Source organism: Sapajus apella, unplaced genomic scaffold (assembly GCF_009761245.1).
Source record: "Sapajus apella isolate SASKATOON/1434 unplaced genomic scaffold, GSC_monkey_1.0 scaffold64, whole genome shotgun sequence".
Classification (NCBI taxonomy): Eukaryota; Metazoa; Chordata; class Mammalia; order Primates; family Cebidae; genus Sapajus; species Sapajus apella.
The window spans coordinates 7,253,123-7,268,286 of record NW_022437004.1 but is presented as its reverse complement, the minus strand read 5'-3'; the positions used below and the strand labels follow the sequence as shown (position 1 = coordinate 7,268,286).

The 15,164-nt window shown below is 47.4% G+C and overlaps 1 protein-coding gene and 1 long non-coding RNA gene across 3 annotated transcripts in view; one reads left to right on the top strand and one right to left on the bottom strand.

Moving 5' to 3' along the window:
- The window catches only part of ABCA4 (ATP binding cassette subfamily A member 4), a 111,552-nt gene that overhangs the window by 15,201 nt on the left and 81,187 nt on the right, over nucleotides 1-15,164 (top strand). For both annotated transcript variants that reach the window (XM_032247915.1, XM_032247914.1), the window contains exons 5-6: nucleotides 2,368-2,495; nucleotides 6,913-7,110. In XM_032247915.1, the coding sequence (XP_032103806.1) occupies nucleotides 2,368-2,495; nucleotides 6,913-7,110 (326 nt within the window). The remainder of the gene's footprint in view (nucleotides 1-2,367; nucleotides 2,496-6,912; nucleotides 7,111-15,164) is intronic.
- On the bottom strand, nucleotides 4,394-11,120 carry LOC116529979. Its single transcript, XR_004259768.1, has 3 exons — nucleotides 10,779-11,120; nucleotides 10,378-10,446; nucleotides 4,394-4,775 (listed from the first exon to the last, which is right to left on the bottom strand). It is a non-coding gene; the product is annotated as an uncharacterized LOC116529979 (long non-coding RNA).

Below are 15,164 nucleotides of genomic sequence, written 5' to 3'. Positions count from 1 at the left end.
TAAAAGACTAGGCTTGGAGCCCCGGTCCCTCTCCCCCAAGCAAGCTCTGTGGTCTCTCAATCATCTTTAAAACGCCTTCTTCCTGGGAGCCTCCTGCACTCTCCTGGCTCCTCTCTCACCCCGACTCTCAGCTCCCGGGCCTCAGCAGCCCCCACCCGCCCTCCTCTAATCTTCCCAGAGAAGGGAACAAGAAGAACCACATTTTAAACAAAATGTGTTTTTCTTTCCTCAGACTCCCAGTTCACATTTCTCCCTCAGGAGTCTAGGGAAGCTTCTGTCTGGTATCGGCCTCCTGTTCGCCTGGGTCCCCGCCCTCTCAGGTGTACCAGGAGCCAGTGCGCTCCCCCTTGCCCCCAGGGCAAGGGCAGCCCTGTCACCTGGGAGGTCTGGTGTGCCAGGCCTGGGCAACATCGCTCCCAGCTTTTCTTGTTTTGCCCCTTCTCCTCACCGAGATATTTGTATGTAAGGTCAGGTGAGTTAAAGAATAACAGAGATAAACTTTCAAATGGGGTCCTGACTCTCAGGTCAAGACAACAGTTATTTACTGAATGCCTCTTGTCATTCAACAGACATTTATTGAGACTCTGATTGGACGTCAGTCTTTCATGCTGGGTGTCTGAGAGAGGTGACTACAAGGGCTTCCATCTGTGCACCCAGCATTGCTAGGTTCAATAAAAAGTATAATAAAAGCAGGAGCCACAGCCCCCAACTCTCAAGAGACCTCCCTCTCAGAGCCCTCCTCCTCCCTTGGGGGCCTGTGTCCAGCTTTCCCCAAATTCCTTGGATTTTTTCTATGCAAAGGGGAATGACAGTGGGCCAAACTCTCAAGGCACTCATTACTGTGAGAGAGGCCACTGTGCCACTGTGTGGTTGAACTTCAGAACCAGCTTCCCCTGCCCTAGCTGCATGGACAGGCCTGTGGGGCTGACCCAAGATCCTTCCAGGGGAAACTAGCCGCAACATGAATCCTGACAAGACCCTGTTGAGGGAAAGGCACAACCTGGAGATGAGCAGGATGGCTGTCCAGCACTTAGGGGCAGGCCTCTTGGCCATTTGGGGAAGGGAGAATTTGGAGAGGGAGAAGATGGGATGCTGTGGAATCGGGACCAGAAAGAATGGGGACATAAGATGGTTAAAGTTAGTTAGAGAAGAACTGGGAGAGAAACAGTCACCCAGGCCTCTGAAGAACTGAGGGTGAAGAGATTGGCATTTTCATGCACCCCAGTGCTTTCCCTTCATGTTGAATTAAGTCCCTTCATAGAGATCAGGCCCATAAGACTCTTCTCTGGCCACAGCCTCATGAACTATGGCAGCAGCAGGGTTGAGGCTGAGCATTGGCCCTGGAAGATGGCAGAGGAGGAGGGTGCTTGTGTGAATCTCCCAAGAGGGGTAAGGATAATACTAAATTGATCATAATGAGCATTTATTGAGTGCTGTTTTCAGGCCTGGGAGCTAAGCACTTCACATTCCTCACTTCACGTCAACAGTCCTGAGGTAGATGTGGAAAAGTACAGACACAGGGAGAGGTTCAATCACTTGCCCCAAGGTCACCTTAACTGTTAGGTGTTCTTTATGCCTCCTTATAAAGAAAGGCTGCCTCCCACAGGTGTTGAGAGGAGCTGGAGGGAAGATGACTGGGGCTCATCAGGCAAGCCCAGGCAGTGTGCCTGGCTCTCTTCTTTCTACATGGAGCTTTTCTTGCCCTGAATGGCCCCATCTCATTTCTTCTAGTCCACGTCAGTGTCTTGAACATCTCAGCCCAAGCTGAGATGACAGAAACACCCAGAAGGGTCCTCTCCCCGTGACAACTGCATTGTGGGAAAAACATGTGTCTCCTCCAATTCTAGACCGGGGTTTTTCAACCTCAGCACTGCTGACTTGGGGCCAGATAACTCTTTGTGTGGGGGAAGGAGGAGTGTCGGAGTGTCCTGGCCTTGCAGGATGTTTAGCAGCATCCTTGGCCTCTACCCACCAGCACCTCCCCAGTTGTGACACCCAGAAATGTCTTTCGATCTTGCCAGATCTTTCCAGGAGGATGAGATTGCCCTGCAGCTCCCCAGCCCCACCTTAATCAGAAGCACTGTCCTAGACCAACCCCACAAATCATCTGACACCCACACCTAGCCCTGGCTAACTTTTTCCACCTTCTTACTAAATTGGGCCCAGCTGCTTCAGCAGTCAATGTTGTGACTGTGTTGGGGACAGCCCACTGGCAAGAGCCTCACCTCTAGGGGCTCCCAGAGACCCCAAGAACAGAGCCTTCCTCTGAGAGTCAAGTTAGAAGTGTTTCCAATCGACTCTAGCTGTTTTCCTGTTTGTGACCCATTCCCCCTTCAACACCCTGTTCTTTCTCTTATTCATATGTAGGAAGAGGAATACGGATAAGGGATATCCTGAAAGATGAAGAAACACTGTCACTATTTCTCATTAAAAACATTGGCCTCTCTGATTCAGTTGTCTACCTTCTGATCAACTCTCAAGTCCGTCCGGAGCAGGTAGGTGGATGTCACTGGCCGGTGGTCCCTGGAGGGGAGGGGGAAGCACCCAGCCTGAGAAAGGCAAAAAAGATGTTGGCTTTTTTCTTTTTATTCCTTGTGTTCACATTCAGAATCCATCACTTAATGCCCTGTATTTAGAAAAATACCAGGCGCGGGGGAGGGTCACTTGAGATCATGATCATTTTCATCACAGGACTCAAGGCTGCACACATCCTGGCAACCTTAAAACATCTCAGGTTTTTATACCTGGAAGGAATCTTAGAGATCATGGGGCGCAACCTCCTCTTTACAGATGAAGAAACAGAAGTCTTTTCATTTATTAATCAAATATTTAGGGACAGTTGTAGGTACTAGAGTACAGTGTGAACCAGACAGGCAAAACCCCAGGCCAGGAAGTTTCCATTCCATTGGGGCCATAGGCGATGCTCATGTAAACAGAGGCTCCACAGTGTGTCTCCTGGCTGTGATTGGTGCTGCAAGGACAATCCGGCAGGGTCGGGGGTTAGAGAGGGACGGAGGGGCCGGTTTAAGGGGGATGCTCAGTATTTGAGCAGAGTTGTCTGTCAGCCACACAATAACTGAGAGGAGTTCCAGGCTGCGAAGCCATCAGTGCACCATCAACAACAGAAGGTGGCAGGCGCTTCGGTGGCATCTCGAGGCTACAGAACCTGAGACCCTGCAGAAGAGCCCACCTTTGCTTTCCTTGACCGCTTCCTTCTCAGCACCAGGCAAACTCCTTCTTCTATCCCTTGGCACATTTCTGATCTGTGTATATGCCTCCAATTTATCTCACGTCTTTTTAGTTAAAATCGCCTGTATTTATGCAGAGCATTCTTACCACTAACTCATGACTTGAACATCCCTTAGCTCCCTTATTCCTCACAACGATCCTGAGATGGGTCCAACAGAGAAGGAGACTTCGGCATCTGGTAATGGGGTGATTTGTGCGCAGTTACAGGGCTAGAAATTATCAGAGCCAGATAGAATCCAGATACTCTCAATCCTAATCCAGCGTTTCTTACTCCAGGCCAGTGGCTTTCAAAGCCCAGGGACCAGCAGTGTCAGCAACACCTGGGGACTGGTTAGGAATGCAAATCCTTAGGGCCCACTCCAGGTGAACTGAGTCCAAAGTCTTGGGGTAAGGCCCAGCAATCTGTGCTTAACAAGCCCTCCAGGTGATTCTGCAGGTTCAGGTATGAGAGCTGCAGCTGTCCTCTGGGCCTTCTGGGCTTCCCGCCCAGCTTCTTTAGTGTGATAAACACAGCGAGAATGCAAGATGTGTAGCAGCTGATATCCCAGACACCCTCCCGACTCCCTCCTGGCTGGGTCTGCTCCTCCTCCAGACTCTGAGAGAACGAGACATAAACAGAACTTCAGAGCCTGTTTCAACCCTGAGATCAAGGTCTGCACAGGGTGCTGTCTGAGTCCAGAGGAGTGAGGGACTCCACCCCACCTGGTCAGCACTGGCTCCTGGAATCAGGTTCTCACACTGGTTCCCTGCACAGCAAAGGAGCCCATACCTGCTTTTCTGGCTTCTCAGACCCTGAGGTTTTCACCGAAACTAGACAAGGGGAACCGAGGGTCAGCCTAGAAGCAGTGTGAGCTTGGCACCTGCAGTGCCCAGGCCCCGGGGCTGTGCAGTTCCGGCCAGGCCCTGTTTAGCTTCCCCTCCCACACCCACTGTGGGGGTGCTATCGGCACTGACGGATCATTTTCCCCTTTGCTTTCTCTTCAGCTCATAATACTCAAGTCCTGACAATGCCTGTGATGACTTCCAGTTAGTAATAAAAGGGATGGTGATAAGGGCAGGAATTTTGGGGAAATTTCTTTCCAGTTCCTTACAAACGTGACATTTGGATCTCTAGCACTGTGCTTCTGGCATCAGGGCTGAGGCCTTTCATGTTGGAGGATGCAGGCCGGGGTCACTAGATTGTGCCTTTATTTCATGCTGCTGGCTCCAATGAGCTGAATACTCCCCTGATTAGCAAACTCTGAGCCATCTGCATTTCGCAGATGCATGTTCCAGATGACCCAGCCCTCCCTGCCCACTTCCCGGGATGCTTTGCTTCGTGGGCTCACCTGTCTTCTAGCTCCTGGAGGTATGCCCACCTCCACCCCACTCTGGGGCTTCTTATGAACACTGTCGCCAGAATTGTCCATCATGATGGCAACATTCTTTCTGGGCACTGTCCAACATGGGAGCTCGCCTCTTTGTCGTTGCTCATGGTCGTTGAACATCAGGACTGGATACCCCTCCTGGTCCTTCCTGCCTGGGGTCTGAGCACAGTTCAGAAGGGACCTCATCATCCCCTCTCTCTAGGGAATTATTATGAGATGACAGGGGCACAGATCTCTGGCTCACCCCTTACCCCACCCCCACCCCCAGCCCAGTGAACTGCTGGACATGCTTCAAGGCCCAGCTCAGATGTTGCCTCCTCAGTGAAATTATTTATAAACCTACCCTTCTTTGTCCCACTTTTTCCCTCTTTCCTACTCACTGAAGAGCTAACAAGTGATGGTTAAGCTCTGGGTTCAAATCTCACAAGACTACACACTTAGCTGTGTGACTCAGACAAGTTAATTAACCACTGTGCCTCTCGTTTCCTCATTTGTAAAATGGAAATAGTAAAAGTGCCTAACACCCGTAGCAGTGTGGAAGTTAAAAAAATAATATATGTGAACTCTTGGAACGGTGCCTCACACATAGTAAACACTCAGTAAATATTAGCTGCTTTTAGTAGCTATTCTTAACACGCTCTCTTCTATGCTCTGGTTTCACTATGTCTAATCTCGCACCTACTGCTATTTAAATGCCTGTATTTCCAGCTAGCTAGTGAGCCCTTGGGGGGCAGGAAATTGGCCTTACTCTTCTCTGTGTCCCCAGTCACTATCCTATTCCCTGCAGAATGGGAAGTCGGTGATGGGCATTGAATAAATGAGGGAGGGAAGGACCCAGGGACCTCCATGGTGTCCCAGCCTTCCCTGAACTGCTTCGTAGCTTTCCAAGTCACCTCACCCCTCCTCCATCAATTTCTCCTCTGGATCACGCGGGGCTTGGACAAAATGAGCTTGTTGATTCCTTCCAACCCAAAATGTCTTAGACTCTGGGGTTAGAGGTGAGGGTGAAGCTTTTCCCTGGAGAAAAGATGTGAGATGTGGGTAAAATGGGAAGGCTCTGTTGGAATGCACACCAGTTATGGGCCCCTAAGATTGAAAGTGTCCTCAGCGACTCATGGTCAGCTGTGACCTGTGCCTCATGTGGGAACCAGGTTGTCATGTGTAGTCTGAGCAGTTTCCATGCAGAAAGTGGCAGAGCTCAGGCCTGTTCTGCCCTGCCCCAGAAAGCCGTGTCATTAGAAGTCATAGGAGACTGTGGTGCCTCGGAAATCTCATGAGTTTTCCTATGGTACTCAGGGTCTGTCCATGCTATGGGAGTCCAGGACTCCAGAAGCCAGTTAAGGTGCTGGGTGGCCAAGGGTTCCTGGTCAACGTGCAGGCCTCTCCCTTGCCACCTTATCCTCAAGAGGCCATTATGAGGATTATGCTTCAAGAACCACTATCCTTGAGTTCCCTAGGAGCTGCAGAATGTATGCTATGCAGGGCTTAGGGTCTCCAGATAAAATAGATGCAGGGTGTCTAAATAAATTTGAATTTCAGATAAATAATTTTTTCAAATAATTATGTTCTATGTGGACCCTACTTGGGACATATTTGTACTAAAAATTCATTTATCTGAAATTCAAATTTAACTGGGCATCTGGTACTTTTCTTTGCAAGAGTAAATTTGTTCTAGCTACTCCTCACCATCACCTTCAGAGAGGAAGCTTGGTGATCTGGTAACATCATGCTGTAAGAAGGGGGTCCTTTGAATTGTAAATGGCACGCTGATAAGGTAGGCATGGGGATCCTACTGGTTTCCTATTGCTGCTATAACAAATTACCACAACTTAGTGACTTTGAACAACACAGAAAGATGCATTATCTTATGGTTCTGGAGGTCACAAGTCTAAAAGTTAGGGTATCAGCAGGACTGCATTCTTTACTGGGGAGTTCTAGAGGAAAATCCATTTTCCTGCCTCCTTGAGCCTCTGGAGTCACTCCACATTCCTTGGCTAGTGGTCTCCTTCCATCTCCAAGGCCAGTAGGGGTGTATCAAGTCATTCTCAAATCACATGACTGTTTCTTCTGCCTCCCTCTTCCACATTTAAGGGACCCTCATGATTACACAGGGTCCCACCTAGAAAAGCCACAATAATCTCCTTATTTTAAAATCAGCTAAATAGTGGCTTTAATCCCATCTGCGATCTTAATTCCTGTCGCCATGTAACATAAGGTATTCCCGGGTTCTGTGGGTTAGGACATGGTGTCTTTCCTACCACAGGGCAGTTTCTAGTGTTGCCTCTGCTCCCTACAGTTTGCTCACGGAGTCCCGGACCTGGCGCTGAAGGACATCGCCTGCAGTGAGGCCCTCCTGGAACACTTCATCATCTTCAGCCAGCGACGGGGGGCACAGACTGTGCGCTATGCCTTGTGCTCCCTCTCCCAGGGCACCCTACAGTGGATAGAAGACACGCTATATGCCAATGTGGACTTCTTCAAGCTCTTCCGCGTGGTAAGGGAGGGGCTTGGCTGCTTGCCCATTGGAAGGTGATTCCTGGGGCAGCAGAGCCTCACAAATTGACCTTGGGGAGAACGTGAGCCTGGTGTTCCAGACAATCCTTGCAGAAGCTCCAGACTCCCAGGGCTCAATCACAATTGATAGTGCTTCTAAAACAGTGGCCCAGGGGCCCAGAAGTCACTGTGAGGTTCCCCATTAGGTATGTGGCTATGGCATGTTTGTGCCCATTACAAATGTGGGGAAGTCCCCTTCACCTCCTCTAGCAGAGTGCCAAAGGAAGGAGGCCTGGTTTGACTCCCTGCCCTGCCATTTCCTAGCCAGGTGATTGTGCTAAGATATTTAACCTTTTCTGGTCCAAGTACTCATCTATAAAACAAATATAATACTTTATAGAGTGATAGGAACGATACAAAAAAAGTTTATGCAAAGCATTTCATAAATTTTCATAAACGAAGGCCCCATGCTCCTTCCTCTAGAACTGGTCTCAACCTCAAAGGTTGATGTTTCTAGAGAGAAAAAATGACAGAGTAGTCTCAAAATTTGGAAAGCCCTGATCTAGCTCAACCCTCTGTTCCAGAACTGCATCCCAGACAGACTGCTTGGGACCTAATAATATCTCCTCTTTTGCCAGAAGGATAAGATGAGAAGGAATTAGATAAAGGAGTTGTAGAGCAGAGGTTCTCACAATGCAAAGTGCATAAAAACCATTAGATAAGTTGGTAAAAAATGCAAGTTCTAAATCCCCACTCCCAATCACTCTGATTCAGAAGAACCAGGTCAGCCCAGAATCTATCCTGTTACATCAGGTGATTCTAATAAAGAACATCGTAGGCCATACTTTCAGAAACACTCAAAATTAGAATCCTTCAGAGAAAGTGGCATAAATAATATTTCTAGCATGGAATTAGGTTTTTTTCTGTTGCATACATTTTAATTTCTAGAACTGTGTTGTAGGGAATGTCATCACTAAGAACTTGACTGAGGAATCACGTTTTGTCTGTTTTATGACTGCTCTCTCTCAAGTCCCAGCAAACCCACCCTCAGCTTGTCTTAAAAAGAAAGCCAAAGGTTTTTTAAAATGAAGCAAAATAAAACAAGACCCTGCAGTTTCTGGCAGAGTCCACACTTAATCCCTTTCAATGTGTGACTTTCCTTGAAAAGTTACTCTGCAATTTTCCCAGCTCATCGGGATGGAGCCCCAGAGCGAGTATGAAGGGTCAGGGCCTAGGGATGCCACCATCAGTGAGAGCCCAGGACTCCGAAAAGGTCTCTTGGCTCCCCACACTGTAGGAAGAATAAGAAGCCATGTAGTCCAAGTGTCTCTATCCAGTTTCAAAAAGAACCTGATTTTAGACACACTCCTGACTTGTTTTCAGAATCAGACAGAAGAGGGAGATAACAAAGGTCCCTTATTCCAGGCGGCTGAATACAAGCACAGCGAGGAGTCCAACGCTCATGTTTGCAGAGCTGCAGAGGCTCCCTGTCAGGTGTCCAGGGCCTGCGTGCTCTGCAGAATGGGCAGAAGGAACAAAGTGCACCTGGGCTTTGCAGGCAGGGCCCAGCTGCCCAGGTTCGTGCCATCCTCTTGTCACTGTGAAGGGAGCAGGGTCATCCTTCTATTCTTGAAGCACATTGGCCAGCAGTATAGGTAAATTTACCTCCCAGGGCATGACCATTGATTCTGAGATGTCAGTCCCAGAGATAGCAGGGTAAATGGGCACCTGGCTAAAACTTTCCATCAGAGACTAGGACCAAAACTCAGGACACTGGCTTCTAAATGTTTATCAGAAAGTCTTTACTTATGCCTTCATACACTGCCTTGGCAAATGCTAGCATTCAGAAACCCTGGGTTACCGTGACCATCGCCCTTGCAGACCTCAGCTGGATTCTGGAGCTTCCTTTCTCGAGGCACTCAAACCTGTGTCGGGCACCTGTGAAGGGCCGAGCATTGTGCTGAGGCCAAGGCTCCAGCTGTGAACCTTCCACCCTCACCAAACTCACAGCCAGACCAGAGACAAGCAAACAGGACATTTTCCAGCAGTGCCACTTAGAAAGGCCAACACCAGCAGCATTTGTCCCCTGGAACAGTAGTGTTTAAAAGCTTCCCCAGTGATTCAGTGTGTCCTGCAAATGCCTGGCCCCCTCCCCCAGAGACTCTGAGTCACCTGGCCTAGGGTACAGCCTTGAATTCACTGTTTTAAAAATCTTCCCAGATAAGTCCAATGTCCAGCCAAGGTTGAGAATCACTGACCTAGAACATAAGAGTTTGATTTACAACCTCAATTTCTATAGACCATGCATAATAATAATAGTACCCCACATGCCTCTGAGGCTCCAAAGAACTTTCATTTGATTACCCATGACACAACGGTGGTGTGGAGATGCTCTCTCTCCTGTTCTCTTAACAAAGCTGGTAAGCCACAGAGCCTGCAGTGGACCTGAGACTGCTAGGAGGAGAAAGCCCTGGTGGGAGCCGTCTCAGCCTCAGAGCACCACCCCTACCTGCTCTCCCATCACTCTTGCTTCTGTCTCTGTGGGGGAAGACCCAACCGAAGCAGGACACATCTAGTCTTCTGGTGTCTTTAAAATGTACTTTTCCGTTTGACAAATGGATTACACTAAAAAAATTAAAATTTACTAAAAAAAAAAAAAACCGGAAAGAAATTGCAGCCATTAAAATGGGACTTTGCCTTTGTTGCTCCTGGGCCCATCCTGTTTGTGTTTTTAGAAAAACAAGCCTGAGGCAAGCCCAGAAAGGCTCAGGGCAGACCCTCTGACCCTCTGAGAGGAGCATCAGGCAGGCAGGAACTGCTCCGGGAGGGGGAAGGGGCTCCATGGGGACGAGGCTGTTATTGCAGCTGGTTGGCGTGCAGCCACACTTAGATGCAGTGCGGGAATGCTGGGCCTTCTGTTCTGGGCTATTTCTCATACGCACGTAAGCCAGTGTATAAATAATGTTTTATTAAATGCCAAATGAGTTTTCATTAGCAAGAAAAGAGAGAAAATCTCAGTAAACCACTGTGATGGCACCTGCCCCTTCTGAGTAAAGAGCTGGGGTGTGGGTGCAATCTCTGAGACATGGGAACCTGTGGAGCCCAGAGAATCGGAAGGGGGAGCACTGGGGTTAGCACCGACTGAGACCAGCTGTGTTTTTTCTCGGTTCCTTGGAGATCAGAAGTGAGTGTTGTCATCTTCAAACAATCCAAAGGCAGTACCCATGGCCTTACTCCATCCCTCCCACACATCCCTGAATATACTGACACGCTCATTTGCACACTATTGCCATGCTCACTTGCAAGTACGCACACACAGATTGGTGACCTAGGTGGGCTGGGAGAGAAACAAGAGCCAGGTGACTGGATTTTCTCCAAGGAAACTTATTAATAGCCTCTCTTGGTTTCACCTGAAGGAGCTTGTCTTCATCTGCGGCCTTTACAGGCTTAAACGCCCCAGGCTTGAAACCCAGAAGCTCAGACCTGGGCTCAAGGTATCATTAGTGCCAACACTACCTAAAATGTTTTGCACCTCATAAAAAATGGTGTGTCAGTTTCGGGTGAGAGGTTGGGACGCTTCCTATCTGATTTGACCCAAGGCATGCATGCCCCTCCTCCTCCTCCTCCCACTCTTTCCCCTCCTCCCCTTCTTCCCCCTCTTCCCCCTACCATCCTTCCTGTTTTCTCTCCAACTCTGGCGCATAGCTTTGAAATCTTGCTGAGAAGCAAATCTGTCCCTTCTGCTTTGAATGTTTATTTGTGGAAGTTCAGCAGGGGAACCGAGGTGGGTGCCAAGACCTGCCATGCTGCTGGGAAGTCTGAGTTTCCCTCCCTTCCCCCGCTAAATGCGTGTTGATAGAGAAAATTCAGCCTCCTCGGCATTTGGGCTCATAGTTTTCCCCTTTGAAAATGCTTCCAGTGTGGCGTGATTCAGCTTTCTTTTCTATCCCCCAGCCACAGCTCTGTTGCCATTTTTACTTTTCTGATTGCATTTTATCCATGTTTCTTTGACTACGGGGTGGCTGGGCATTGAGTTCATTGAGTTCCAGGGAGAAAAGGGCCCAGACTTGGGGTTCCAACTACATGCGCCTATCAACGTCCTGCTTGGTTCCTGGCTCTGCTCCCTGAATTCCTGAGTCACTGCGGAGAGGCGTGGGTGGACTGCCCCCTACCCAGTGAGAGCCGCCACAGTTCCTGCTCTCCTGGATCATTCGCTGCAGTTTGTTAAATTTCAACTATGCATTCCAATTTTCAGATGGATATTGCTGCATCAAGTGTCTGGGAAAGCCCCCACATCTATAGGATTTTACAGTGAGGTCCCACTAATTAATGACTTGACTTCATGACTTCCTCTTTCTTCCCGATTTCTCCCACTTCTCCCACTTCTCCGTGGAGGTTATGGGAGGGGAGAAGAAAAAGGAGTGATGCCCGAGTGCCAATTCCGGGGAACAGCAGGGCTGTTGGGAGGAAACAAAACAGAAAGGTTTTTTTTGGTTTGTTTTTTGGGGGGTTTATGAAAATACTCAAGCCACAGCAAGTATATTTGACTTACAGCATTAGTATTTTTTTCTGCCTGCATCTACAAAAATATGTACCTATTACAATCAAAATATCCTCTGGGTGAATGGATTTCAACAAAGAAATAAAAATGAAATAGAAAAGAGGCCCCTTCAGGCACATTGAGCCTACTGGCTCAATTGTCACTTGCCTGCCTTGATGTCTTTTCAGCTCCAGACAGGCAGTAGGCCAGGGCTTATTTTCATGACAGATCAGATGTTGCTTTTATGGATTTACAAAGAAAGAAATACTGAAAGGTCAAAACTGAAGTCACTTAGGACAAGAGCAGGCCACTGGGAAGGCTGCCATTTAGGATAATGAGTCCTGAGGTCCTGGCCTTTGTTCAGTAAATATGCATTGGACACCTACAATGTGTGCACCAACGTGTGAGGCGTCAGGTTCTCTCCAGGGTCAGTTGGTTTTAGGAAGGATTTTGGCTTTTGATATGTTTTATTTCTACAGAATGGTAGCTATTAACCTTTCTTATGAATTAGGATTACCTTCCAGAATCTGACTACAGCTCTAGGCCTATTCCCTAGAGAAGCCTAAATTCACACAGACATACAGGGTGGCACTCATGGAGCAGCTGAAGCCAGACCCCAGGTTAATAGCCTTCACATTAAAATTTTTATCTACCTACCACTAATATGCATCCTTTACTAAGAGGTCTTAATAGACACAGATTCTTTCTTAACTCTGTTTATGAAGTAATCAGCATCCTCCCTGCCCCTGATTCAGGATCCAACGGCATGAGGACCATAGGCCTGGGCAGTCACTGGGGCACACAGGCATCTCTTAGTGGCTAAGAGACTGGGCCCCAGCTCTGCGTTGGCTCCTGACTTGCTGCCATTGAAAGGAAATCTCAGCCTCCCCATCTGTAAAATTGAGAAAATAAGACTCGTTCTACATATCTCATGGAATAGTAGTAAAATGTACATTAGAGAAGAGATGGAAAAACACTTTGAACAAAAAGCATTCTGCTCTTACCAAAGCAAGAACACAGCCTCTTTTGAGAGGCCTTTTGCTCCTCATTTCTCCTTCAGACCCCCCAGACTAGGAGGAGGTCTGTCTCACAGAGTGACCTTTTGGCTGCCCCTAGATTCCAAGCTCAGTTTTGCTTTCATTAACCACAGATACTGGGACGGACAGAAAAAGACCTAGTTTCTGTTGAGCCAAAGAGAGTCCCATAACTTGTCTGTTCACATACCCAAGAGCCCACCCTCTAGTTCAGACACTCAGTTCCCTCCCGTTCTGGGAGACAGCATGTCTCTGTGACCTCCTAGTAGAGACAGTTTGGCAAGTCCCCCACCCCCTCAGTGACTGAGTCTGAATTCTCCCCTCATGACGCATTTCCTAGCACTCAGGGTGTCCCCTCCTTGTTGCCCCCTCACCACTGAAGCCGGCTTCCTCCCTTTTCATTTGATGCTTAACAACTGTCAGGTTTCAAGAAACATGCTTCAAATCCACATTCTCCCAGTTGCCTAGCAACAACTTCCCTCCCGGATAAATGTGGGTTTCCTGTAGCTCAGCCCAGGACTGAACACAGCAGCACACACTTCTATCCACTGCTTCAACTACTTTTCACCTCTGCTCTGTGTGCCTTCAAGACAGTAGCTCATTCTGCCTTCAGAACCTTCAATGGCTCCCAGAGGCCATGTCTGTCCCCCAAAGACAGGTTTAACCTGAGCCTACTTATTTACCCTTGTGTTAGGTATGTCTGCAACTTAGAAATTAATACTGTTTCCTGATGGTCTTCTTTGAATCACGGAAAGTAAAACAATAAAACATTCAACACCTAAGATGTTTCATGTGCTGGTAGAGTGACATCTGTTTGATTAACACATTTGATCCAAAGCACCAGAAATACAAGACTTTTTAGGAGATATGTTCTGTTCTACCTTAAGAAAAAAATATTACATAGTCCCAAAGGAGAGACATGGTTTTGATCCCTGACAACCCAAACAGAGGCCTTTTAGGGCCAGAATCTTCTTGGCTGCTGCCTAGGATCTTGTATCAATTTCTTAAGCACAGGATTAAGTCTTAAGGGCCCCTTAGACCAATCTCAGTTAATAGAGACAGATTCCTTCACAGCCTTATCTGTGTATCCAATCTTCCTTAACAGGTCTAGTCTGACCTTGAACTTGGGTTGGCAGCGCTTAGTCAGTTGTGACGTATGTGATATGGAAGAGTTATGTGTTACTTGGGAAATTAAGAGAACTTGTTTGGCATAGGAATGTGTGTGTGTGTGTGTGTGTGTGTGTGTGTGTGTGTGTGTGTGTGTGCGTGATGATGTTTGCCATTTTGATATGTGACCTTTTTTCCAGAAATATTTTCACAGTTCCATTACAACTAAATTTGCAGACTCTTCCAGTTCCTTGGTAGAAACAATTCATGTGAATTTGAATAGATAATGGGGAAGGGGGAACCAAAAGAAGAGGAGAGCCTTGGGAAAGTTATTTATAATTTATGGCATCCTCAGTCAGGCAATTTTGAACAGGCACATATGGAGGGCTCCCTTGGGATTAGACAGTGTTCAGAGATGTAAGGTGTGAGGACCAGACCCTCGTCATTTGCCACTCCCACTAAAAAGAGCTGAGAAGGAAATTGCAGCTGTAGCACCAGGCACATAGCTGGAGCTTAGTAACTGTTTGGTGAATGAATATTACTAAATTGTTAACAAGACGGAAAAAGTATTAACCACACAGAAATGCATCTCAAGCTATTGTTTCTCTGTTCCCTTTCCCCTAAATTCCTGGTCTTGCTCTTGTCTGGCTATCTCTCTAGTCACTCCCTCTTGCAGATTCTCCTCACGTTTCTTTCTCCACCTGGAATTCCTGGGCCCTCCCCTTCTACTCAGAGATACAGTCATCACTCTCACAGTCATCAACTTGTCTCTTTACAAACCTCAGCTCAAGTGTCACTTCCCCATCCACTTCCTCCCTGTAAGTCACCCTGATGCCTGGTAAATATATCCCTCACGGAAACTAAAACCTTAATAGACACTGTCTCTTTCCTACTCTTTTATAGTTTATTTACTCATTAATTACCACAATACATATTATTGAGTACCTACTGTGTACTATGCCCTGAAGATAAAAGACAAACAAAACCTATTTCTATGCTTAATGAGCTTACAGTCTAGTGGAGAGATAGATACATTAAAAAATAACAGCAAACTAAAATAAAAGTATAAATAAATGCACTGAGAATGACAGGAATAGCTAGGAGGGGCATCTAACCCATGGGGAAGGAAAGCTGGAAGAGCATGGTGATAGGCGAAGAAGGCTTTCTAGAGAAGGTGAGGTGGTTTCAAATGAGTTGACTCTGGTCAGTAGGGGTAAAGTGAGAATAGGGTAAGATGGGGTAGGTTGGTCATTTTGATCTGTTAGTCCCAAAGTGACAGGATTAGTGGCTAAGGACTGCAGGCTTCGTAGAAGCCTACAAAAATATTTGAGATTTGAAGTTTAGAAAAAAATGACTCCAAAGAAAAAGAAAAAA